This window comes from Hemiscyllium ocellatum, chromosome 23 (assembly GCF_020745735.1).
Source record: "Hemiscyllium ocellatum isolate sHemOce1 chromosome 23, sHemOce1.pat.X.cur, whole genome shotgun sequence".
Taxonomy (NCBI): domain Eukaryota; kingdom Metazoa; phylum Chordata; class Chondrichthyes; order Orectolobiformes; family Hemiscylliidae; genus Hemiscyllium; species Hemiscyllium ocellatum.
In genome coordinates, this window is record NC_083423.1 from 59,907,513 (window position 1) to 59,933,038 (window position 25,526).

The following is a 25,526-nucleotide window of genomic DNA, read 5'->3' on the forward strand; positions in this document are numbered from 1 at the left end:
TGAAATGTTCCGCAAGTAGGCAGCCTGTCTCCCTTGGCCTCCTCCATCGCCAGACCATGGCAACACGACGCCGAGAGGAAGAGCGCCTCATCTTCCACCTAGGAACCCTCCAACCACAGGGGATGAATTCAGATTTTTCCGGCTTCCTCATTTCTCCTCCCCCACCTTATCTCAGTCCCAAACCTCGGACTTAGCACTGACTTCTTGACCTGCAATCTTCTTCCTGACCTCTCCACCCCCACCGTCTGTCCGGCCTATCACCCTCACCTTAACCTCCTTCCACCTATCGCATTGCCAATGTCCCTCCCCCAAGTCCCTCCTCCTTACCTTTCATCTTAACCTGCTTGGCACACCTTCCTCAATCCTGAAGAAGGGCTCATGCCCGAAATGTCGATTCTCCTGCTCCTTGGATGCTACCTGACCTGCTGCACTTTTACAGCAACACATTTTTCAGCTCTGATCTCCAGCATCTGCAGTCCTCACTTTCTCCTAAGTATACAAGGTCTTTTCTCCAAGATGGAGGAGTTCAAAACTAGATGGCATAGGCTTACAGTGAGAGAGGAAAGACTTAATAGGGACCTAAGGGGAAACTTTTCCATGCAGAGGATAGTGTGTGTATGGAATGAGCTGCCAGAGGAAGTGGTGGAGGCTGGTACAATTACAACATTTAAAAAACATCCGGATGGGTATATGAATAGGAAGAGTGTAGAAAGATATGGGCTAAATGTTGGCAAATAGGACTAGGTTTATTTAGGACATCTGGTGAGCTGAAGTTGGACCAAGGGTCTGTTTCCATGCTGTATATCTCTATGACATTATAACATTGTCACCACACCATCTTTCCAGATGGACAAGTTCAGTGGATACATGGGAACACCACCACCTGCATGTTCCTCTCCAAACCACTCACCACCCTGACTTGGAAATATATTGCTGTTCCTTCAGTATTGCTGGGTCAAACTCTTGTAATTTCCTCCCTAAACCCACTGTGGGTCTACCTACTGCAGCAGCTCAAGAAGGCAGCTCACCATCACCTTCTCAAGGGGCAAATAGGGATGGATAATAACAGAGACACATTGTAGGGATGAATTTTAAAAATTGCAGCAAGTGATGTAAGTTCATTTGCGCTATGTAGTCTGTTTGTGTAGTATTAATAAGCAGGTAATGTGTGTGAAGCGTTTGGTGTTTTGTCATTCACCAATAAAGAATCTTTATTTAAATTACCTACCACCACTGTAGCATTTGGATCAGTATCCAGAAACACAATGGTAAAAAGTAGTAATCAGTTCAAACAACTAATCAGTACATGGGAATCATCATCATCTGTTGTGCTGAGAATGATTCATCCTCATGGAAAGTTGAATGGACAGTAGTGAGGTATCAGTGGTATGGTGGGTTTGCAGATGTGGTCGAAATCTTATAATGGCTTAGTTGCCTCTTCCCGAGTAAGCAGTCATGACGTTGCTGGATTTTTATCTTGAGCTGCTGCCCTCTCTTTCCTCGTCTCTTTTTCTGTTCTCTCAATCGATACATTTGTTGATTGAAAGGCCCTGTTTGGGTGGGTTGCGATTGGGTGGATCGCCATCTTGATCCTGACTGGGCTACTGCTTCTCGTGTGTGATGTTAACAGAGTTGAGCTTTTGGGAAGTTTCAAAATTGTTTTTTGAATGTTTCCTTCAGGCTCCCAGGTGATCAGATCCCCTGCATTGTCTTGTGCAGACCATCCGATTGAACAGTGTTGAGCTGAGCATTCTGATGACATGCTCTATCCATCACAACTGATGAGATTAACATAGTCACTAACTTTGGCCTCTGTGTCTAGGAAGACCGTGATATTTGTTATTTAGCTTGCTTACTTAACTTGCATGATTAAGTACAATGCAGATTAACAAATTCTAGAGCTTTTATATAACATAGTGTGCAGAAGAATACTACACAACAGACTTTGAGATTAATGTTGGGTCAAGAATCACGTGGAAATAAAAAAAAGGTGGTCGACCAATATATGGGAATGATCAGCACATTGTGTTTTATTTTCAGTCCACAATGTTCTGTATTGGCAAATATTAGTGGAACGGATATCTACAAGAACAGGAAAGACTACCTCAATGTAAGGAAATTACTTTATCATCATCCAATACCATTGGCTGTCTTTAATAAATCTGTACATCTACAAATTAAACTTGTTCTCACCTCAGATTTATGAGCCTGAAGGAGTAAAGATTTTTCGATGCCCTTCACCGATTTTCTTTGCAAACGTTGACTTCCTTAGGAGCAAACTCATTGAGGCTGTAAGTTGCCATTTATCGTATAATTTGAAACATGACCTGGACTATTTCTCCTGGTTTTAACATTGCTCAGTTTGTTCAAAGCTATTTCATTAATTGCTTGATGTTGTATAATTCATTTTGATTTTCAGTAAAATTAAAATAGCCCAAGATGAAATATTTAAACTGCTTTGAATGGTCTGGAATAATCTGGAATACATTATGTTTTGATAAATTTCGGGTGATTCTATTTGATTGACAGTGAGATTTCATCCAAGTAACTAAACTCCTGGAAACTCCTTTCTGCAGATTGGGTTTAATCCACTCCGAATCCTCCGGAAAAGGAATAAAGCTCTGAAGAAGATCAAAAAAATGTTGCGGAAAGGAGAGTTAGTCATCACTTCAGTAAGTTCTGTTTCTTGTAAAGTAGAAAAACCTGGAAATTACAGTGTTGAAATGTAAGATACTCAGTGGATCTCATTACAAGTTGGACAAAGAGTGAAGGATTGGGATACTCTCAAAATGAATTGTGTCTGGCTAATTTAATAGAGTTTTTCAAGTAAGTCTCAACAAGAGTGGATAGAGGAGAACTGGGACATGTGTTGTATTTGGACTTCCAGAAGGCACATAACAAAGGATGCATAACAAAAGGGTGTTCGATAAGGTGCTGCATAAAAGACTCATCCATAAGATAAGAATGCATCGGGTTGTGAGGAATGTACTAGCATGGATAACTGGTTAATCAATAGAAAGCAGAGAGTTGGAATAAATGGATGTTTCTCTGGTTGGAGATCAGTGGTGAGCAGGGTACTTCAGGGTCGATGTTGGGCCTGATATACATAAATGATTTGGAAGAAGATGAGTGTAATGCATCCAAATTTGCTGATGATACTAAATTGATTGGAAAAAGCAAACTGTGCAGAGGATGTGGAGGGTCTGCAGAGAGATTTAGATAGGTTAAGTGAGTGGGCAAGGGTCTGGCAGAGGGAGTACAATGTTGGTAAATGGGAGGTTATCCACTTTGGAAGTAAAAATAATAGATCAGAGTATTATTTAAATAGTGAAAGATTGCAGCATGCTGTAGTGCAGAAGGACCTAGGAGTGCTCTCATAAATCGCTACAAGTTGATTTGCAGGTGCAACAGATAATCAGGAAGGCAAATGGAATTTTGGTCTTTGTTGCTCGATGGATTTAATCTAAGAGCAGGGAGGTACTGCTGCAATTGTACAAGGTGTTGGTGAGGCTGCACCTGGAGTATTGTGCACAGTTCTGGTCTCCTTACTTGAGGAAGGACGTACTGACTTTAGAAGCAGTGCAGAGGAGGTTCACCAGGTTGATTCCGGAGATGAGGGGGTTATTATCTGAGGAGAGGTTAAGCCATCTGGGACTGTACTCCCTAGAATTTAGAAAAATGAGGGGGGATCTTATAGAAATATAAAATTATGAACAGGACACATACGATAGAGGTAGGCAAGTTGTTTCCGCTGGTGGGTGAGACTAGGACTAAGGGACATGGCCTTAAGATTAGGGGGAGTAGATTCAAGACAGGAATGAGGAGGAACTGCTTTTCCCAGAGAGCAGCTTCATTAAATATATTCAAGACCCAGTTGGTTGGGTATTTGCTTGGTAGGGAAATTAAAGGTTATGGGTAGAATGCAGGTAGGAGGAGCTGAGACGATCAGCCATGGTCTTAATGGATGTCGAAGCAGACTTGACTGGCCAAATGGCCTACTCCTATTTCTAATACAATGAAAATAAAAAGTTGAGCCATAAGAGCCCATGCTATTGTAGGTAGTATATTGGCATGGATAGAGAATTGGCTAATGGGCAGGCAACAATGGGTGGGGATTAAAGGTTCAATTTCAGATTGACAATCTGTGAATAGTAGGGTCTGCAGGGATCAGTGCTTGGACTACCGCAGTTTACAATATATATTAATAACTTGGAGGAAGGAACTGAAGCCAAATTTGCAGACGACACAAAATAGATGGAAAGGCAAGCTGTGAGGGAAATACAGAGAGATAGGTTAAGTCATGGGTAAAAAGTTGGCAAGTAGAATATCATATGGGAAAAGGTGAACTTGTTTATTTTGGAAGGAAGAACAAAAAGAAACAAATACTATTTAAATAGAGAAAACCTACAACACAATGGGATTTGGCGATACTTGTATATACAACATAGCAATCTAGCACACAGGTGCAGCAGGTAATCAGGAAGGCTAATGGATTGTTTGCCCCTATTTCAAAGGGTTTGGAATATAAGGGTAGGGAGGTCTAACTGCAACTGTACCAAGTGCTGGTGAGATCACATCCAGAGTACTGTGAGCAGTTTTGATCCCCTTATTTAAGGTAAGTTCTCATTTAATTGGAGAAAGTTCACTAGATCGATCCCTGGTATGCAGAGATTGCTTTATGAGCAAAGATTAAACGGGTTGGGGCTTTACTCACTGGAGGTTAGAAGAATAAGTTGAGACTGCATTGAAACATCTAGGATTCTTAATGGGCTTAACAGGGTAAATGTTGAAAGGGTATTTCCCCTCATGAGAGAGTCTACGACCAGAGGGCATAGTCTCAGCATAAAGGGGTGCCAATTTATGACTGAGACGATATGGAATTTCTTTCTTTCAGAGAGTTGTGAGTTTTTGAACTTCCATGCTTCAAATAGCTGTGAGGCCATAATCATAGAATCATAGAGTCATTGAGATGCACAGCACAGAAACAGACTCTTTGGTCCAAATTGTCCATACTAACTAGATACCCTAACCTAATCTGGTCCGATTTATCAGCACTTTGCCCATATCCCTCTAGATCCTTCCTATTCAAACACCCATCCAGATGCCTTTTACATGTTGTAATTGTACCAGTCTCCACCATTTCCTCAGGCAGATCATTCCATACACGTATCACCCTCTGTGTGAAAATGTTGTTCCTTAGGTCCCTATTAAATGGTTCCCCTCGCACCCTAAACCTATGCCTTCTAGTTCTGGACTCCCCCACCCCAGGGAGAAGATCTTGTTTATTTATTCTATCCCTGCCTCTCATGATTTTATAAACCTCCATAAGGTCACCACTCAACCTCTGATGCTCCAGGGAAAACAGATCTGCCTATTCAGCATTGTGCACATTTAAAACAGAAATAGATAAATTCTTCATCAGGGTGTGGGGGGGGGGGGGGGGGGGGGGAGGGTGTTAGGTGGAGGGCAGAATCTGGGGTTACAGAGAAAAGACAGGAAAGTGATATGAGGGATGTCAGATTAGCCAAGGTCGTATTAAATTGTGGAGCAGGTTTCAGGGGACAACTATATATGAAACACAAAAAGCTGGCACATGTAATCAGGAAGACTAATGGAATGTTGGTTGGCAATTATTTCAAGAGGGTTGGAGTATAAGAGTAGGGAAGTCTTAGAAGTACAAGATTCTGGTGAGACAACATCTGGAGTACTGTGAGCAGTACAAATTCTGTTCCTATTTCCTATGGTCTAAATGGATCGGAAAATTAGTAAAATATTACCCAAATCCTTATAGTACTGCATTCCACATACTCAAATGTGGCAGTTGTGCATCATAAACCCTTTCAATACTGTATTTAAACTCTTTTGTATCTCCATATCTATCATATCCAATCATATTAATGTTTTCATGCAGAAAGGCTATGTTCAAACTGCAGATAGAAGTCAGGAGAGTGACTCGGAAAATGAAGATAATAACACGATTGAAGAACTGGATAAAGCGACAGATATGAAGGAATTGCCGATGCGGATTGATTGGAAATTACCTCTTCCAGCTGGTCTTTCTGTTCCCACTGTGGAAATACATAGCATTGTCCTTGACTTTGCTGCAGTATCTTTCCTGGATGTGTCTGCTATGAAAGGCTTGAAATCGGTAAGCAAACAAAAACAGAAATTGCAGTAAAGTTCAGCAGATATGGCAGCATCAATTGCAAAACATGAACATCTCCTTCCTTAACTATTACCCACCTTTTACAACCCCAACTCCCATCACCAAATGGGTTGCTTTCAGTACAGCCAACCTATTTACAACTACCCATAATCCTCATTATCCACTTCTCTTCTCTGACTTACTATGAACAATCCCTTTGTCTTGTGATGATACCATGGCTTTAGAGCTGTATTTTGTCCTGGTGTTTTTTGTGAAAGGAGTTTGAGACAGAGCTGCTGAGCAGTCTCTTCCAAGCCATTAAAGTGAACAAGTTGTGAGGCCTTGGGTTTTATAAAAGTTTGAACAACAGAGTCAGCATGAATGGGTGGAGTCAGCCTCCCACTGAACCAAGGTTTCAGTTTAGCTTTCAGCAGTTGCTGGGTTTTGGAGTAGGTTGTCTCTCTCTGTTACAGAAAAAAATTGGAACTCTTTCAGCTGACAGAATTGCACGCGACACAATCTGTTTTACTGAATTTGCCTTTGCTAAGGGTGTGTTTATGGGATGTTACTATACAGGAATATTTGCTATTTAGTAGTTTAAAATCTTTTATTCTGTTAAGTTTTCAATTGGAGTAAAAGTTATATCAATTCTGCTTTCTTTTTCTTTTGTATTTTAACTGTAAAGTAAGAATAAAGTATGTTTTGCTTATTTCTGAGTACTGTAACCAATCAAATTACATCTGGAACATAGCACCTTATACTCAACTTTAAATAAGATAAAAGTTATGGTCTAAGCGTTACCACCTTGATATATTCACAGGGAGTGTGGTCTGGTCCATAACCATTTCCTCCCTCTAGGCTCTGTCTTCTCATATCCATTCATTCCTTTTCACCAACTCCCTCCTATCCTCCCTAGCCCACTGTCAGCACAAATGCCATCTTTTCCTAAATAGGGTCATAGGATTAGAAAGGTTAACTGTTTTCTTCTCACAGATGCTGCCAAACCTGCTGAGTTTCTGAGCAAATTCTATTTTTATTTGTTTCAAATGTCCAGCAGCTGCTTGATTGTTCTTTGTTTTATTGAAATTGATAACAAATGGTTTGAACAATGGAGTATGAAGGCTAAAAAGATTCGATAGAAAGACAGGAAGAGAGACAGGAAGAAAGAGAAGGACAAAAAGGAATTAAGAACATAAAGAATCACAAAGGCAGACAGAGAGAAAGACAGTCTTGCATTTTTGGACCACTTTTCATGTCCACCTGATATTTTGAAGCATTCTGCAGCCAATGAAGCACATTACAAAGCACTGTTGTAAAGCAGGAAAAGTTGGAGCTAACATGCACTCACTAATGTCCTTCAGGGAAGGAAATCAGCTATCCTCAACAGGTCTGTCCAACATGGATTCTAGACCAAAGCAAAGTGGTTGATTCTCAACTGCCCTCTGAAATGGCCCAGCAAGCCATTCATTTGTTTCAATCACTACAAAGACTCAACAAAGAAATGAAACTGGATGGATAATCTAGCATAAATCTAGGCACCAGAAATGGTAACAGTCAAAACAGCCCTGCCAATCCTGTCAAATCCTCTTTACTAACATCTGGGGCCTAGTACTAAAATTGGGAGAGCTGTCTCACAGACGAGACAAACAACACAGTCATACTCACAGAATGATACCTGGCAGACAATGTCATAGACGCTATCATCATCATCCCTGGATATGCCATGTCCCACCTGTAGGACAGACACCCAGCAGAGGTAGTGGCACAGTGGTATACATTCAGGCGGGGGTAGACCTGGGAATCTTTAACATTGACTCTACACCTCATTAAGTATCATGGCTTCAGGTTAAACATGGGCAAGGAAACCTGCTGATTACCACATACTGTCCTCCCTCAGCTGATGAATCAGTACTCCTCCATGTTGAGCAACACTTGGAGGAAGCACTGAGGGTGGCAAGGGTACGAAATGAACACTGAGTGGGGGATTTCAATCTCCATCCCCAAGACTGGCACTGCACAAGTACTAATAATCAAGCTGGTTGAGTCCTAAAGGACATAGCTGTAAGACTGGTGATGATGGAACCAACATAATGGAAAAATATACCTGACCTCATCCTTAACAATCTGCTGGCTGCAGATGCATCTGTCCATGACAATATTGGTAAGTGACTACTGCACAGTCCTTGTGGAGGGAAGTACCATCTTCCCATGGAGGATAACCTTCATCATGTTGTGTGGCACTTCCACCATGCTAAATGGGACTGACTTCAAACACATCTAGCAACTCAAGTGCTGAGAGCCATCAACAACAGCAGAATTGTACTCTAACACAATCTGTAACTTCATGGCTCAGAATATTCGCCGGTTCAATGGAGAGCACATGCGGGCATGCCAGGATCAGCACCAGGCATACCTGAAAATGCTGTGTCAACTTGGCAAAGCCATCAAACAGGATTACTTGCACAGCTAAAAACAAGGGCTGCAGATGCTCGAAACCAGATTCTAGATTAGAGTGGTGCTGGAAAAGCACAGTAGTTCAGGCAGCATCTGAGGAGCCAGAAAATCAACTTTTCGGGCAAAAGCCCTTCATCGGGAAAAGAGCTTGCTGATTACTTGCATACCAAATAACATAAGCAGCAAGTGATGGACAGAGCTAAGCGATCCCATAACTAATGGATCAGATGTAAGCTCTGCAGTTCAGTCACATCTAGTTGTGAATGGTAGTAGACAACTAAACAACTGACTAGAGGAGGCATCTCCACAACATTCCCATCCTCAATTTAGGAAGAGTCCAACACAACAATGAAAAAGACAAGGCGGAAGCACTCGCAGAAATCTTCAGCCAGAAGTGCTGAGTGAATATTCCACCTCAGCCTCCTCCTGTGTTCCCCAGCATCACAGATACCAGTCTTCAGCCATTCATTCACATGATATCAAGAGACACTGAATATTGCTATGACAACACTCCAGCATTCAACATTCTGAAGACTAATGCACCAGAACTTTCCACTACTCCAGCCAAGCTCTTCCAGTACAGTTATATCATGGGCATCTACCCAACAATATGGAAAATTGCCCAGGTATTTCCTGCACACAATAAGCAGGTTAACTCTAACTCAGCCAATTCCCACCCCATCAATCCAGACTCGATCATCAGTAAAGTGATAGAACGTGTCATCTATAGTGCAATCAAGCAGCACGTGCTTAGCAATAACTTGCTCAGTGATGCCCAGTTTGAGTTCCACCAGGGCCACTCAGCTTCTGTCTGGCAGATAGGACATTGATTGTGGTTGTTAGAGGTCAGCCATCTCAGCTCCAGGACATTTCTGCCGGAGTTCTTCAGGATAGTGCCCCATGCTTAACTATCTTCAGCTGCTTCATCAATAACCTTTCCTCCACCATAAAGTTAGAAGTGGGGGTGTTTGCTGATGATTACACAATATTCAGCACCATTTATGACTCCTCAGATACTGAAGCAAGATCTGGATAATATCCAAACTTGGGCTGATAAGTGACAAGTAACAACTGTGCCATAGAAATGCCAAGCAATGACCACTAACAATAAAAGACAATTTAACCACTGGTCCTTGCCATTTTTATGGTGACAACATAACTGAATTCTCCAATATCAACATCCTGAGGGTTACTATGGACTGGAAACTCAACTGAACTTGCCACTTACACACAATAGCTACAAGAGCAGGTCAGACGCTGGGAAACCTGCGATGAGCAACTCACTTCCTGACTCCCAAAGCCTGCTCATAATCTACAAGGTACAAGTTAGGAATGTGATAGAATCTTCTCCACTTGCCTCGTTGTGCAATTCCAACAACACTCAAGAAGCTTTACATCATCTAGGACAAAGTAGCCTGCTTGACTGGCACCACATCCATAAACTTCCACCCACTCAGTATCAGCAGTGTGTATGATTTATAAGATGCACTGTGGAAATTCTCCAAAAATCCTTCGATAACACCTTCCAAACTCCACGACCACTTCCACCTAGAAAGACAAGGGCAGCAGATACATGGGAACACCACTATTTGCAAGACCCCCTCCAAGACACTCACCATCTTGATTTGGAAATATATTGTTGTTCCTTTGACTGCTGTCAAAACAGATAATTCTCATGAAAGCAGTAGTGAACTTTTTTGAATCATGAGTCTGTATTTTGCCTCCATTATCACAATCACAATATATTCCACCAGTTTTTTAGTGACCTCTTTAAAATAATTTGTCACAATTGAAAATATACCATATTGCATCTGTTAAAAAGAATTCCTTTAATTCGAGATGGTCTAGAAGAAATCAAGGAGAGAATTTATTTAAAAATCCAATTAAACGTTAGATATCAACTGTATAGAAAGTGATCTCTCCATCTCTCTGTCTCAACAGATCTTGAAAGAATTTTTCCGGATTGAAATTGATGTTTATATCGCTGCTTGTGGTGGTAAGTTTCTTTCTCACTAGACTTTTGCCACTTTTGAAATTAAACCAATCCTCTCAGGACTTTATTAATTTGTTTAAGTCAAGAAGGTGACAAATTTGCTCCACTTACATCTATATGCTCAACTCCAATTCGACAATTTTAAAAAAACTATTAAAATAAGACAACACTATCCAGGACAAAGCAGTCCTCTTGATCGGCACCCAATTTAACAATATATGATATTCATTCTCTCCACCTTTCATCATTTTCCACTAGGGCACACACCATTCAAGTTTGTGTAATTACCTTTCCCGAGGAGTGGCATACAGAATTCTTGACCACTTTTAAGGCAGAGTTATATAGCTTCTTGACTGTAAAGGGTATCAGGCATAGGTGGAAAAGTAGAGTTGAGGCTGTAATCAAATCAGCCATGATATCATTCTATGCTGAAGTGAGCTCAAGGGGCCAATAGCTTACTTCTGCTTCTAATTCCTAGGAATGTAACTGAATTGGATAAGATCAGAAGTCAGATAACACCAGGTTAGGAACCGTGCTCTAAAAGTTTGTGATTTCAAATAAACCCATTGGACTATAATCTGGTGTTGTGTGACTTCTGACCTTGACCACCTCAGTCCAACTCCAGCACCTCCACATCATGGATTGGTTAGACAAGACAGAAAGTAGAAATTAGGAATATACAAGTATCTTCTCAGTTTTCCAGGTCACTAGTTCCCAGTTTCAACTTACTATCTGCTTGCTTCAGGTTGCCATGTGTGTCATTCCTGGGTACAAGTACATGCAATCTATATTAATGACTACAATGGATTGACTGTCACAACCCTTGCCATGAATTTACATGGCCTCACATTAATCAAGACAAAGCCAGCTCAGATTCTTCCCTGTATCACTTTTCAGCACAACGACCTTTCAGTTCCCACCTTATCTTTTCATATCTCCTCCTGGAAATGACTCCTACTCAAATTACGTACAACCACACTTCCAAAGTCCAACTATCTATCTCGCCTCTCTTCTATTTTTGGTGCCTCATCCCCATCAAATCTTTCATTCTCCTTTGTTCCTTCACTGTTACAACTCTCAAACTTGCTCCTATAGGAAGAAGGGATGCAGATTGAAATAAATATTGTGCTTGGCCAGACTCAGCCACTGAAAAATCATGAAGTCAAGATGTTCATGAAAGATAGGGAAAGAAAAGGTGGAGGCAAGTTTGGGGAATACATTGCACTGTTGGCAAAAGTGAAAGCCCTGGAGAGAGTAAGGTGAGAATTCATTAATATTTTATTGGCTTTTAAATGTCTCAAAAGAGTGATTGAGAGAGAGAGACAGACAGTGAGAGAAATCTGTAGTGAAATCACAAAAGGTATGCAAAAACTAGGGTAATAATGTTGTTTGAGAGGAAGTCTTCAGATATTTGAGTAATTGATGTCAGAGGAAAGAGGAAAAATTTCTGAAATTTGTTCTACATTTCCTTGAGCAGTATGTTATCAATCCAAATAAGGAAGGAAGTATTGCTAGGTCTTGTGCTGAAAATGAGGCTATGTCAATAGGACCATTTGTCCGTGAGGAGCACTGCATAAGAGTGATCATAGAGTCATAGAGATGTATAGCATGGAAACAGACCCATTGGTCCAACTTGTCTATGCTGACCAGATATCCCAACCCAATCTAGTCCCACCTGCCAGCACCCGGCCCATATCCCTCCAAACCCTTCCTATTCATATACCCATCCAAATGCCTCTTAAATGTTACAATTGTACCAGCCTCCATACAGCTGATTCCATATACGTACCACCCTCTGCGTGAAAAGTTGCCCCGTAGGTCTCTTTTATGTCTTTCCGCTCTCATCCTAAACCTATGCCCTCTAGTTCTGGACTCCCCGACCCCAGGGAAAAGACTTTGCCTATTTACCCTATCCATGTCCCTCATAATTTTGTAAATCTCTATAAGGTCACCCCTCCACCTCCGATGCTCCAGGGAAAACAGCTACAGCCTGTTCAGCCTCTCCCTATAGCTCAAATCCTCCAACCCTGACAATATCCTTGTAAATCTTTTCTGAACCCTTTCAAGTTTCACAACATCTTTCCAATAGGAAGGAGACCAGAATTGCATGAAATATTCCAACAGTGGCCTAAACCAATGTCCTGTACAGCCGCAACATGACCTCCCAACTCCTGTATTCAATACTCTGACCAATAAATGAAAGCATACCAAACACCTTCTTCACTATCCTATCTACCTGTGACTCCAGTTTCAAGAAGCTATGAACCTGCACTCCAAGGTATCTTTGTTCAGCAACACTCTCTAGGACCTCACCATTAAGTGTATAAGTCTTACTTAGATTTGCTTTCCCAAAATGCAGCACCTCGCATTTATTTGAATTAAACTCCATCTGCCACTTCTCAGCCCATTGGCCCATCTGATCAAGGTAATCTGAGGTACCCTCTTCGCTGTCCACTACACCTCCAATTTTGGTGTCATCTGCAAACTTACTAAGCACACTTCTTATGCTCGCATCCAAATCATTTATGTAAATGACAAAAAGTAGAGGACCCAGCACCGATCATTGTGGCACTCCACTGGTCACGGCCCTCCAATCTGAAAAACAACCCTCCACCACCACCCTCTGTCTTCTACCTTTGAGCCAGTTCTGTATCCAAATGGCTAGTTCTCCCGTATTCTGTGAGATCTAACCTTGCTAATGAGTCTCCCATGGGGAACTTTGGCAAATGCCTTACTGAAGTCCCTATAAATCACATCTGCCCTCATCAATCCTGTTTGTTACTTCTTCAAAAAAGTCAGTCAAATTTGTGAGACATGATTTCCCACGCACAAAACCATGTTGACTATCCCTAATCAGTCCTTGCCTTTCCAAATACATGTACATCCTGTCCCTCAGGATTCCCTCCAACAACTTGCCCACCACTGACGTCAGGCTCACTGGCCTATAGTTCCCTGGCTTGTCCTTACCACCCTTCTTAAACAGTGGCACCACGTTAGCCAACCTCCAGTCTTCCGGCACCTCACTTGTGACTATTGATGATACAAATATCTCAGCAAGAGGCCCAGCAATCACTTCCCCAGTTTCCCATGGAGTTCTATAGTACACTTGATCTGGTGCTGGGGATTTATCCACTTTTATGCATTTCAAGACATCCAGCACTTCCTCCTCTGTAATCTGGACATTTTGCAAGATGTCACCATCTATTTCCCTACAGTCTATATCTTCCATGTCCTTTTCCACAGTAAATACTGATGCAAAATATTCATTTACTATCTCCCCATTTTCTGTGGCTCCACACAAAGGCTGCCTTGCTGATCTTTGAGGAGCCCTATTCTCTTCCTAGTTACCCATTTGTCCTTAATATATTTGTAAAAACCCTTTGGATTCTCCTTAATTCTATTTGCCAAAGCTATCTCATGTCCCTGTTTTGCCCTCCTGATTTCCCTCTTAGTGTACTCTTACTTCCTTTACACTCTTCTAAGGATTACATAGAACATAGAACATTACAGCGCAGTACAGGCCCTTCGGCCCTTGATGTTGCACTGACCTGTCATACCAATCTGAAGCCCATCTAACCTACACTATTCCATGTGTGTCCATTCACTCGATCTATCCTGTCTATACCTGACATATGCTTCCTTCTTTTTCTTAACTAAACCCTCAAATTCTTTCTCTATACCTACCAGCCTTCCCTTTCATCCTGTAGGCCACACTCAAAACAATGATTAACTTATCTGATTCTGTGCTGTGATCTTTGCCTAACAGTTCCTCCAAGATCAGTTGTGAATTTCACTGTTTGACCATTTTCCCTGATGCACTCCGACGTTCAGCGATACATGAATTCAAACATCAAAGGCAGGTTCTCTCTCTCTCTTTCTCTCTCCTGCAATGACCTCACCATGTGCTTCCTTTGTCTGATTGGGAAATACACGGAGCAATCTATATTGGAAGACAGAAACTTCAACGGGCTGAGCAGGGATCTTGCCAGAGTAAAATAGACAGAAAGTGACAAGAAAAATTGCAATGGAACAATGGTTGATCTTCAAGATAAAATATGTTAGGTACAGGTTTATTTCATGTAACAAGGACAGGATTCTTCAGGTGAATTCTTCAAAGAGAACCAGGTCAAATAGAATAAATTGAAAGGTGAAGTGAAGACAGAGACAAAATGAGAATCAGGTGCAAGTAATATAAAAGGGAATGCCAAGGTTCTAGCAATATGTAAGTAGTCAGTGGATAATATGTGGCAGGATGAGACTGATTAAGGTCAATTTCACCCTTGCTGTTGAAAGCCTCATCTCTTGCCTCAAGACTTGACTATTCCATACTGCCCTGGCTGGCTTCCTACACCCTACTTTCCATAAAACTTGGGTTTATCCAAAGATCTGCTACACAGCCTCTTGCTTGCACTAAGTCCTGATCATTTGCCACATTGTACTTGCTGACCTGGACTGGATTCCAGTTAAACAAGGTTTGATTTAAAAATTCTCAGCCTTAGTTTCAAATCCCTTAAATTCTTACATGACACAACAAATTTCCCTTCAAAATCATTCAACATCTCTGCTTTGACCACCATTGTGGGCAGTGAGTTCTCAGTTATTCATACTTTGAAATTTAAAATAATGGGAGTTGATGTCAATGCAGCAGATACAATTCTGAACAGGTTTGACATCACTACAGCTAGAGAATCTAGAACATGGGTCGTAGTCATAAGAGAAAAGATCAGCCTTAGAGTAAGACTGGGATGAAGAGAAGTGTCTTCATTTCAAAGACTTGAACCTTTGGACTTAACTATCTCAGATAGAAATGCAAATTCAGCTGCTGAGTATATTCAAGACTGGGACTGACACACTTTTGGACCAGAGAATTAAGGCATATTGAGATTTCTGGGATTAAAAATTGGTCATAATCCTGTTCAATGGTGAAGCAGGCACAAGGGTCCACATGGACTACTCCTGCTCCCAGTACATTAGTTCTAACAGATATGCAAGCCTCTTCACCACTCAGGAGAAAGTGAGGACTGCAGATGCTGGAGATCAGAGCTGAAAATGTGTTGCTGGAAAAGCGCAGCAGGTCAGGCAGCATCCAAGGAGCTGGAGAATCGATGTTTCAGGCATGAGCCCTTCTTCAGGAAGAAGGGCTCATGCCCAAAACGTCGATTCTCCTGCTCTTTGGATGCTGCCTGACCTGCTGCGCTTTTCCAGCAACACATTTTTCAGCTCTTCGCCACTCAAACAGGAGTTATTCAAGAGGCACTATCTCAGGGCAACTGGGATAGGCAATAAGTATTGGCCTTATCATTGTTTCTAGCTTTCTGAAGATGAATAAAAAATGCTGGGTTGAGCTATTCCTCATGCACAGGTGAGTGCCAGTGGACACATTGCTGGTTGGATAAGCTGCTTATCTTGTTGTGCCAGTTCCTCCATCTTGTACTATGTAAGCACAAATTTCCAACCAAATTTGAGCAGTGGCAAGCCCAAAAATTGGGACTTGGAGATTTACCAGGTAAGAATTTGATCGATGTGGCTGCTTGAAATTAAAAGTTTTGGGAATAAAAATGTTTTAACATAGAATTATTTTAGTATTGTGATAAAAAACATTTTTTGAAGCTTTTCATCTTGAACTCTTCAATATAATTCATAAGAAATACAACATTTATGCTACCTGAGAGGAGAGTGTTGATTGATTGGCATATGGTAATAGTAGTGGTGTTGCCATAAAGAATCTAACAGATTATTGACATTTAACTGCCAAGCTTTGTTTCAATTTTAAACCAAGTGGGTTAACTCTTGTTATTTTGTTTATTCTCAGATTTAATCCTGGAGAAATTAAAAAGTTGTGAATTTTTTGACGATGAAATCAGTCCAAAAATATTCTTTCTTACTATCCACGATGCAATGCTCTGCATATTGGACAAGCATGATCCCAGTAATTCTGTCAACATCATATGTGACAAGGTATCTTTGGTTAGAACATAGAGCAATACGGCACAGGACAGACCCTTCCACCCATGATGAGGTGTTGAACACAATGCCAAATTAAACTAATTCCTTCTGCCTGCCCATGGTCCATATATCTCCATTCGTTGCTTATTCATGTGCCGAACTAAGAAGACTCTGAAATGCCCGTATTGTATTTGCCTCTTCAATTACCCCTGGAAGCACGTTCCATGTACATACCACTCTGTGTAAAAGCTTGCTCCTCATATTTCCCTTGAGCCATTCCCCTCTTAGTGGGCGGCACAGTGGTTAGCACTGCCACTTCACAGTACCAGAGACCCAGGTTCAATTCCCACCTCAGGCTACTGTGTGGAGTTTGCACATTCTCCCCATGTCTACGTGGGTTTCCTCCAGGTGCTCAGGTTTCCTCCCACAGGTGAATTGTCCATGTTAAATTGCCTGTAGTGTAGGGGAATGGGTCTGGGTGGGTGGTGGGTTGGTGTGGACTTATTGGGCCAAAGGGCCTGTTTCCTCACTGTAAGTAATCTAATCTTACCTGTAGTATTAGACATGAGAACTCTGTCAACCCTATCTATGCTTTTTATAATTTTATAAATCTCCATCAGGTGTCCCCTCTCCAGGAAAAACAGCCCTAGTTTTTCTAGCCTCTCCTTATAGCTCATATCGTCTAATCCAGGCAGCATTCTGATAAACTTCTTCTGCACCCTCTTCAAAGCCACTACATCCTTCCTATAATGTTGCGACCAGAATTGATTGTTGTTTGTTATTTACTTTGAATTTTCACCTTTCCCCTTCAGTTCTTTTGAAAATTCATTTTGCATTTTCATGTTTCCCTTCTGCACATATATTTACTTTGCTTTCTTCCTGTATGTTTGCTCACATCGCCTCTCATCCCACATGACTATCAGTGTCCTATTGTAATTCTGCATGGTTCTATGCCTCCTCTCTATAGCTCCATGTCCTTCATTGTCTTTTACTCCTACAATGGCCTCTTATCCTCCAGGCTCTCAGTGCCCCTATCTCCCTGGCCCTAAGTGTCTCTTGCATGGTTCCATAGCTTTCAATGCCTAACCCTTGTAACCTTTTCCCGTATGCAATCTTTTTGAAGAAGAACAGGGAAATCTCTGGACAATATGTTGCACTGAATTAACAGTACATAAACAAATCTTCTTGTCATTCCTGTATTGCTCTTTGGAATCCTTCTCAGTCCAAAATGGCTGTTGTATTTCACATATTGTGATAGTGGCTACACATTAAAAAAACCCGAAGTGTGGTCTGATACACTGGAAGAATTGAAGGAAGGCACAATATTCTGGAGCTTCATCTGGATCTCTCTGTGAGACCTGGAAATTTGTAGATAATTCTTCTTCAAATCAAGAAAATAGAGCCAAACAGCTTTTGAACCAACAGTTTTTTAAAAATTAATTTCTTCTACATGCATTTTCATTCTATCTGTAAAAGAGGTGAACTAGTTATTATAATATCAGAAGATCATCAAATAACCAACTAATCATGTACAGAAACAATTAGTGAACCTGTTGACTATGCATCAAACACATTAACTAATCACATGCAGAAGAGCTGTAGAAAACAATACTGAGTATTGAAACAGAAACAGTACAAAACAATTATCTGCTGTTTACTCATATTCACAATTAATACAATGTCTGGCCACAAAGTTTACAAAATGTGAAAATGTGAATTACAATTGGATTACAATCTGAACTCAGATAACAGAGCTCAGTAATTTTGTTGTAGGTACATAACATCAAGGAAACAAATTCTGAAGGAGATTTAAAAAAGAGGAACTTTGGGGTAAGCTAAAAATATATCCTTCATTCTTTTAGGAGACAGTATTATTCTTGCCACGTTAACACTTCCATAATCTGGTTTACTTTCAGGTGCAGTCAGATACAAAGTTCTGAGTGTCTGTAAAACAAACAGAAAACTGATGCAACAAATATTTGGATCAGAGAATTGCAAGCTAACAAGTTCCAAAAAGGACTATAATTTGAGATTGATTTATGTGCAGAATTTATTTTGCGTAAACTGTCACAATCCATCTTGAAATTTTGGCTAATGAATGTATATTTGTAATTTTTAAGGCAAACATGTGACATAACATTGTACATGACAAATCAGTGCTGATTTAACGAGTGAGGCAGTATCCTATCGTCAGTGTGGGTCTGAGGTCTGTTTAGGAAGATATTTGTAGCAGTTCTAACAAATCATACATAAATTTGCTGATCACATACTTCCCGCCCTCTAATATTGACAATAGCTTTAAAGTTGTATTACATTATTCACTCTTCCAGAGAAATAGCAGCAGGAGAAGACCATTCAGCACCTTGAAACTGTTTTACCATTTGATATGACCATGACTGATCTGATTGTTGTCACTTCTTTTTTGTCTGCCTATAAATCCTCAACTCCCTTGTCAGTGAGGAATCTGTCTAACCCAGCCTTAAAAATATTCAATAACCTTGGTTCAAGTACTCTTTGGGGAAGAGAGCTCTGACAGAAAAAAAATCCCTCACCTGTCTGAACTGGAAGGCTCCTCATTTTTGATCTGTGTCTCCTGGTCCTAACCTCTGTTGAAAAGGGAATCATCCTTTGGTATCCACCCTGTCAAGTCCCCTCAGGGGCTTTCAATTATTGAAAAGACGTATCATGAAGATCTCCTCTCATTGAAAACATGTCCAAAATATGCAAACTTTCCTTATAGGACATTACCCTCATTCCAGGAATCAGCTCAGAAATCTTTCTGCTTCCAATGCAATTATGCTCTTTTTTAAATAAGGAGAAGAAAGCTGTACATGGTACTCTGGATGTGGTCTCACCAAAACGCTGCACAGCTCCAGTAAAATTCTCTACTTTTATATTCCATTCTCTTTGTAATAAATAAGGACATCCCATTTGCCTTCCTTGTCATTTACTGTACCTGCAAATTAATGTTTTGTGATTTTTATGCTGGGACATCTGCATCCCTCTGTATGTTAGAGTTCTGTGATCTCTCTCCATTTAAATAATATTTTATGTAATTTTAAATAATTTTATTCTTCCTGCGAAAATAGACAAGTTCATATTTTGGCATATGATGCTTTATCTGCCAAATTTTTGACCTCTCACTTTATCCATCCCATTGTGGACTCTTTGTGTCTTCTTCACAACTTACTTTCCTGCCCATCTTGGTGTCTTCAGCAAATTCAGCAATCATACATTCTGTCCCTTCATACAAGTAAATAGTTGAGGCTACAGCAGTGATCCTTGTTGTATTCTACTCATTACATCTTGCCAACCTAAAAATGGCCTATTCACCCCATATCTTTATTTTTTATTAATTTACCAATTCTTTAGATATACTGATATGTTGCATCCTCCACCATAAGCTATTATTTTGTGCAGTAACCTTTGATGCAGGAACATAGTATCTTCAGGTTCCCCTTACTCACTCTGCTTGTTACTTACCTTTCACAAAACCACATTGCCTCTGCATGATTGCATTAAGATTTTATAAACGCCTGTTGTAACACCTTGAATGATAGACTCTTGCATTTTCACGTACTAGATATTAAGCAAGCTGACCTGTAATTTCCTGCTTCGTATCTTCTCCTTGAATACAGAATTTACATTCACTACTTTCCTGTCTGATGAGATCTTTCCAGTATCTAGGGTATTTTTGAAAACTGAAATCAATACTGGGAAGAGATAGGAAAATCTCTGAGTGGGATTTGTGCAGGGAGAAGATCTGTAGGACCAGGGCCAACGTAAAGAAAGAGCAAGCTATGAATAGCATGTTTGAGTTCCACAGCAGCTACTGATACCTCAAAGCTTGGAATACCAAAATGTCAGCTCTCTCTAACACACTGCCTACAATGGGGTTCAGGCCCCTAGATTGAGAAGCCTGGTATAGAATAAAGTCCCCGGATGCTGCCTGAACTGCTATGCTCTTCCAGTACCACTAATCCAGAATCTGGTTTCCAGCATCTGCAGTCATTGTTTTTACATAGAATAAAGTCCATCAGGACTCAGGGACTTGTCAGATGTAGTTCCAATAATTTTCTCAGGGACTTAACATAGTGATTGTAATTGTTTTAAATTCCTTTCTCCCTTTCACCTCCTGATTCACAGTTTGTGTCTTGCACAGCGAAGACAGATGCAAACTTTCTGTTCAAATCATGTACCAATTTCCCCATTTTCCATTATTCGTTCCCCAGATTCAGTCCCTAGAAGGCTAATGTTAGTAATTTTTCCTTCTTATATCCCTGTAGAAGATTTATTGTCTGTTTTTATGTGTGCTTTCATTCATATTTTAATTCTTTCTCACCATTTCTTTTGCATTTATATTTGATGGATTTTATATTCAATCTAGTCTTCTCACCTGCCATTAACTTTGTAAAATTGAATGCTTTTTCCTTCAATTTAATTCCATTTTCAACTTTCTTAGTTCATTGCAAATAACGCATCCTTCTCCTGGAATCTCTCTGTCTCTCTCATCGGCATAAATCTGTGCTAACTGTTAAGAAATAGCTTCTTTAATACTTTTATGCTTCATCTCTTCTCAGCTGTTCTTGAAAGTAAATCTCAGTTCATGCTCTGCCTTCATGCCCTTATATTTAATTTTAAAACACCAATATTAACTCTCTTTTTACCCCCAAACTGAATTAAAAAGTTACTCATGTGATAATCACTGCTACTTAAGGGCACCTTTGTCAAGAGACAATTAATTCATTCTATCTCATTTAGCATGAGCAGATATAGAATTAACTGCCCTTGGACTGGCTCTGGAACATGTCGCTGTAAGAATCTGACTTGAAAAAGTTAAAAATCACACAGCACCAGGTTATAGTCCAACAGGTTTAATTGGAAGCACTTTAGCTTTCGGAGCGACGTTCCTTCATCAGGTGATTGTGGAGGGCTCGATCGTAACACAGAATTTATAGCAAAAATTTGCAGTGTGATGTTACTGAAATTATACATTGAAAAATTGATTATCTGTTAAGCCTTTCATCTGTTAGAATACAGTGATAATTTCACTTCTTTCATCTGTAAATCACAAAAGTTGCATCCTCGGGTTAGCTGTTAACAATGGTGATATTATGAAGATGTTAGCTCCCTGTGGTTCTCTGTCTAAACCTGATGTTTAGATTGATTCTAATTTAAAAAGTGAGATAACAGAGTTTTACATACATTCATGCAGTTTTTGAGCTCAGAGTTCCACATGAATGTACGCAGTTTTTGAGCAAAGTGCAATGTAACTCTGCAAATACAAATTCACCACACAAAATATATGTGTGCATGTGGGTCTTTGTCTGTCTGTGTGTGTGTGTCTGTCTGTCTGGGGTGGGGGTTGTGAGTGTGAGAAGGTGTGTCTGTGTGTAGTGAGTGCAGAGTGTCTTAAGTCTGTGAGGGGGTGCATGTGTGAGTGTGTGTCTATAAGGGTGTGTGTGGGTGTCTGTGTGCGCGCCTGTGTGTACCTGTGTCCATGTGTACATGAGAGTGTGTGTGTGTAGGAATATCTGTATGTGTGTGTAGTGCAATGTTGATCACCTGTAATGTGACATGAACCCAAGGTCCTGGTTGAGGCCCTCCCTATGGGTACCGAACCATGACTTGAAATTATGACTTGAAAAACACTAACTTCATCCTTCAGACTACCTCGTCCAATCTTAAAAATCACACAACGCCAGGTTTAATTGGAAGCACACTAGCTTTCGGTGTGACGCTCCTTCATCAGGTGATAATCTGAAGGAGCGTCGCTCCGAAAGCTAGTGTGCTTCCAATTAAACCTGTTGGACTATAATCTGGTGTTGTGTGATTTTTAACTTTGTACACCCCAGTCCAACACCGGCATCTCCAAATCATGTCTTCCAATCTTATTTATCCAAACAATGAGTAGATTAAAATCACCTATGGATTATTGTTTTATCTTTTTCATAACACCACACTATTTCTTCCCATTTACCTCTTCCAACAGCATGGTTTCTGCTAGGACAGCTACAAATTACAAGCGACCTCTTTCCTTTGCCATTTCTTATCTTTCACCAAACTGATTCGTACATACTCACACCACTGAAACCTTGTGCCGTATGCACTTGCGTCACTGAACCCTTTCTGCTTTTACACTCTCAGTCCCAAACAATCACTCCTTTCTCACACTCACAGCCAGGACCGCTGGTGGCTTTATACTCTCACAATCCTGAACTTCCAGTCCTTTGACACACACACAGCCCTGTACTCCTGCTGCTTTTCTCATTCACACTCAACAAATATTATACCCTGATGTCCATCATCTTAGATGTATAAGCAAACAGCTTCTGATTACAGGTTTTTCTGTCAGCAAAAGCTGATCAATCACCTTTCTTGATCTTTGACTGTCAATATGACATCCCAGCAGTTTTGATATGAAACCCACAACATAGAACTTTTGAAAGTGCAAGAGTAACAACCGAATTAAAATATTTGGCGGATCTGCAAAACAGGGCTGGGTAATGAACACCGGTCTTCAATTAAAGCCATATCCTGAAAAGTGTAAAGAATTAAAGTTTGTCATCTAATGCTCCACTTTCTGTCAACTGTTTACTGAACATAATTTTGCAATCTTCATGGTATTGATGCTACTTCCCATGATGGAGGCAGTAGTGGGTGATGACAACAATAACGCAGAATATTTCCCACTTCCTGAAAATGTGAAGTCAGCAGCTGATGTTTTGGGGGTAATTGGGAATGGGTTGAAGATCAGAAGAGGCTCACCACCCTCAATAATGCATTAGCAAAAACCTCAGAATCCATACTATTTCCTTTCACTGTTCTAACGTGGACCTGTCAGCTAAATGCAGGACAGTTAGATTGGGGTGAAGAAGAACTTAAAACATTAATTCTCTTCACAGATGCTGCCAGGCTTGCTGATTTTTTTCTAGCTATTTCTGTTTTGTTTGCTATTGTTCTGTCACATTCTGCCAATTACAAGCCAAGTAAATTAATTTTGAAATTAAGGTAATTTTGAAATAACAATAAACCCAGGGTTCAAGTCCCACTTGCTCCAAAGATATATTGTAACATCTCTGAGAATATCTGGAATCTGGCAAGGAGGAAGGATCTAGTCGTGCAGTTGTAGTGTCCTTACCTATGAACCATGAGGTCTGGATTCAAGTCCTACTTGCTGCACAGATGCATCCCGGAACAGGTTGATTTAAAAAGTATCTCGAAGAACGGTTTGATTCCAATTGATCTATGCAATTAGTGGAAAACTGCAATAATATGGGAAGCTTTAGGATTATATGATTCACCAAGGGCAGGGAGGGGTTTTTTCTGAATAGCATCATAAATCTTCTAATTATCACAATGTTGTACATTGGTCAGATTTCTTACTAGTGGCATGCTATTCTCAATGGTGGAACAGTATTGCACATCATTTCTGCTCCCTTGCTCCCTCTCAAAGATTAAGTGTGGGGAGGCATGTAGCCAGGAGGAGGGGGAAGCTTTGAAATGCTGATGCAGCTACTGACAGTCAGCACTTATTAAAGGTGGTTTTGTTTCAAATTTAAATTTCATCTGTCAATATTTTGCATTATATCAATTTCAGTGTACATCATTCATTACTTGTTGGGATTAGCTTTGTAGGAAAACTAAATGTATTGTCATGTTTCTTGGTTAACACGTTTTGATGATTACAGGAGAGTTGGGATGTTTCCATTATTGTGGCAGAAACAATGTTGTGTTTTTGTTCCCTTTGTACTGAATGCTCATGTCCAATGTCTAACGCACCATTCGGGTAGGATATGATTGAATTTCCAGGCTCAGCTAACCTTCCTTTCTATGTATTGCAAAGGATATTGTTCAAACTCACTCTCAGTGGAGATAATTAAAATGAAGACTCAAAGTCCTATTAAAGTTGTCCAAGTTAATATCTTGAGATAGACACACATTTGGACAATACTTTGGGTCTCTCATTTTCTTACTTTGACTAACAGTCCCCAAAGCTGCACCCACTCAATATTTCCAACTTCACTCTTCCATGCGCCTGACCCCACCCTCCTTCCTCCCTTGCATTCATCTTCCATGGACCCAGACTCTGAGCATTCAAAACAGTCCCCTCATCTCACGTGATTCCGCTGTTTCAGTCTTGAAAGTCCACTCAGTCTGCCATCCTCCTTCTATACATTTCAACAAGGAAAATCACTGGCCTCACACAATTGTGCAAAATGCTGACTTCATCCTAACATGAACTCAATGTAATGAGAGTCTCCTGTATACCAACTCCTTAAAGATAGGAAAAAAATACACTAATGAATTTTCATAGCATGTAAATACATATAAGTACATAGTGCCACAGGACAGTCTGAGATCTAATACGTCATGCTGCTGACTTTACCTCTGCATTTCATCCTGCTTCTGAGAAATCAATTTTTTGTATTCTGTGCATAAAGACTGGATAAAATCTAACATTGCCACAGCCATCTTGTGGCCGTTGTGACATTAGCAAGCTGAATCATGAAATATTGCTAAATATCTTGATGGTATATTGAATTGTGGCACATGTTTTGTTTAAAAATATGTTCACACTAATGATTGGAGTAAAAAATGTAACAATTGGCATTGTGTCTCATTGAGAATCACTATATTTCTATGAATGGAAAAAGATGAAGAAAGTTAAGCCCATCCCGACCAGAGATTAAAGTGTTGGATTTTTTTTATTCTACTTGATCAAAGCAAAACTTGGGATCAGGACAGACGAAAATAAAAAAAATGATCAAATAATGATGATGGAGCCAATATTTCTATTTTTCAAACCTTGTTTATATAATTACTGTCCACTTGGATATTGAAAATACAATTCTCATCATAATTACACGTTGCAATAATCAAGCATGTGAATTGAAACAACTAAAGAGCAAGCTTTTTTAAATCTATATAGTGCAATTTGAAAGTGTTAATCTTTCATAATTCAATGTAAAAGAGCATCAAAGGGAA

The 25,526-nt window shown here is 40.2% G+C and overlaps 1 protein-coding gene across 1 annotated transcript in view; it reads left to right on the plus strand.

The window, feature by feature from the left end:
• Nucleotides 1-18,505, plus strand: part of LOC132826965 (chloride anion exchanger-like) — a 60,143-nt gene extending 41,638 nt beyond the window's left edge. Inside the window, exons 14-21 of the mRNA XM_060843292.1 lie at nucleotides 2,041-2,110; nucleotides 2,199-2,291; nucleotides 2,577-2,672; nucleotides 5,912-6,148; nucleotides 10,541-10,595; nucleotides 16,405-16,550; nucleotides 18,312-18,368; nucleotides 18,455-18,505. Of these exons, the coding sequence (XP_060699275.1) occupies nucleotides 2,041-2,110; nucleotides 2,199-2,291; nucleotides 2,577-2,672; nucleotides 5,912-6,148; nucleotides 10,541-10,595; nucleotides 16,405-16,550; nucleotides 18,312-18,368; nucleotides 18,455-18,478 (778 nt within the window). The 3' untranslated portion in view covers nucleotides 18,479-18,505. The remainder of the gene's footprint in view (nucleotides 1-2,040; nucleotides 2,111-2,198; nucleotides 2,292-2,576; nucleotides 2,673-5,911; nucleotides 6,149-10,540; nucleotides 10,596-16,404; nucleotides 16,551-18,311; nucleotides 18,369-18,454) is intronic.
• Nucleotides 18,506-25,526: the final 7,021 nt, after the last annotated feature.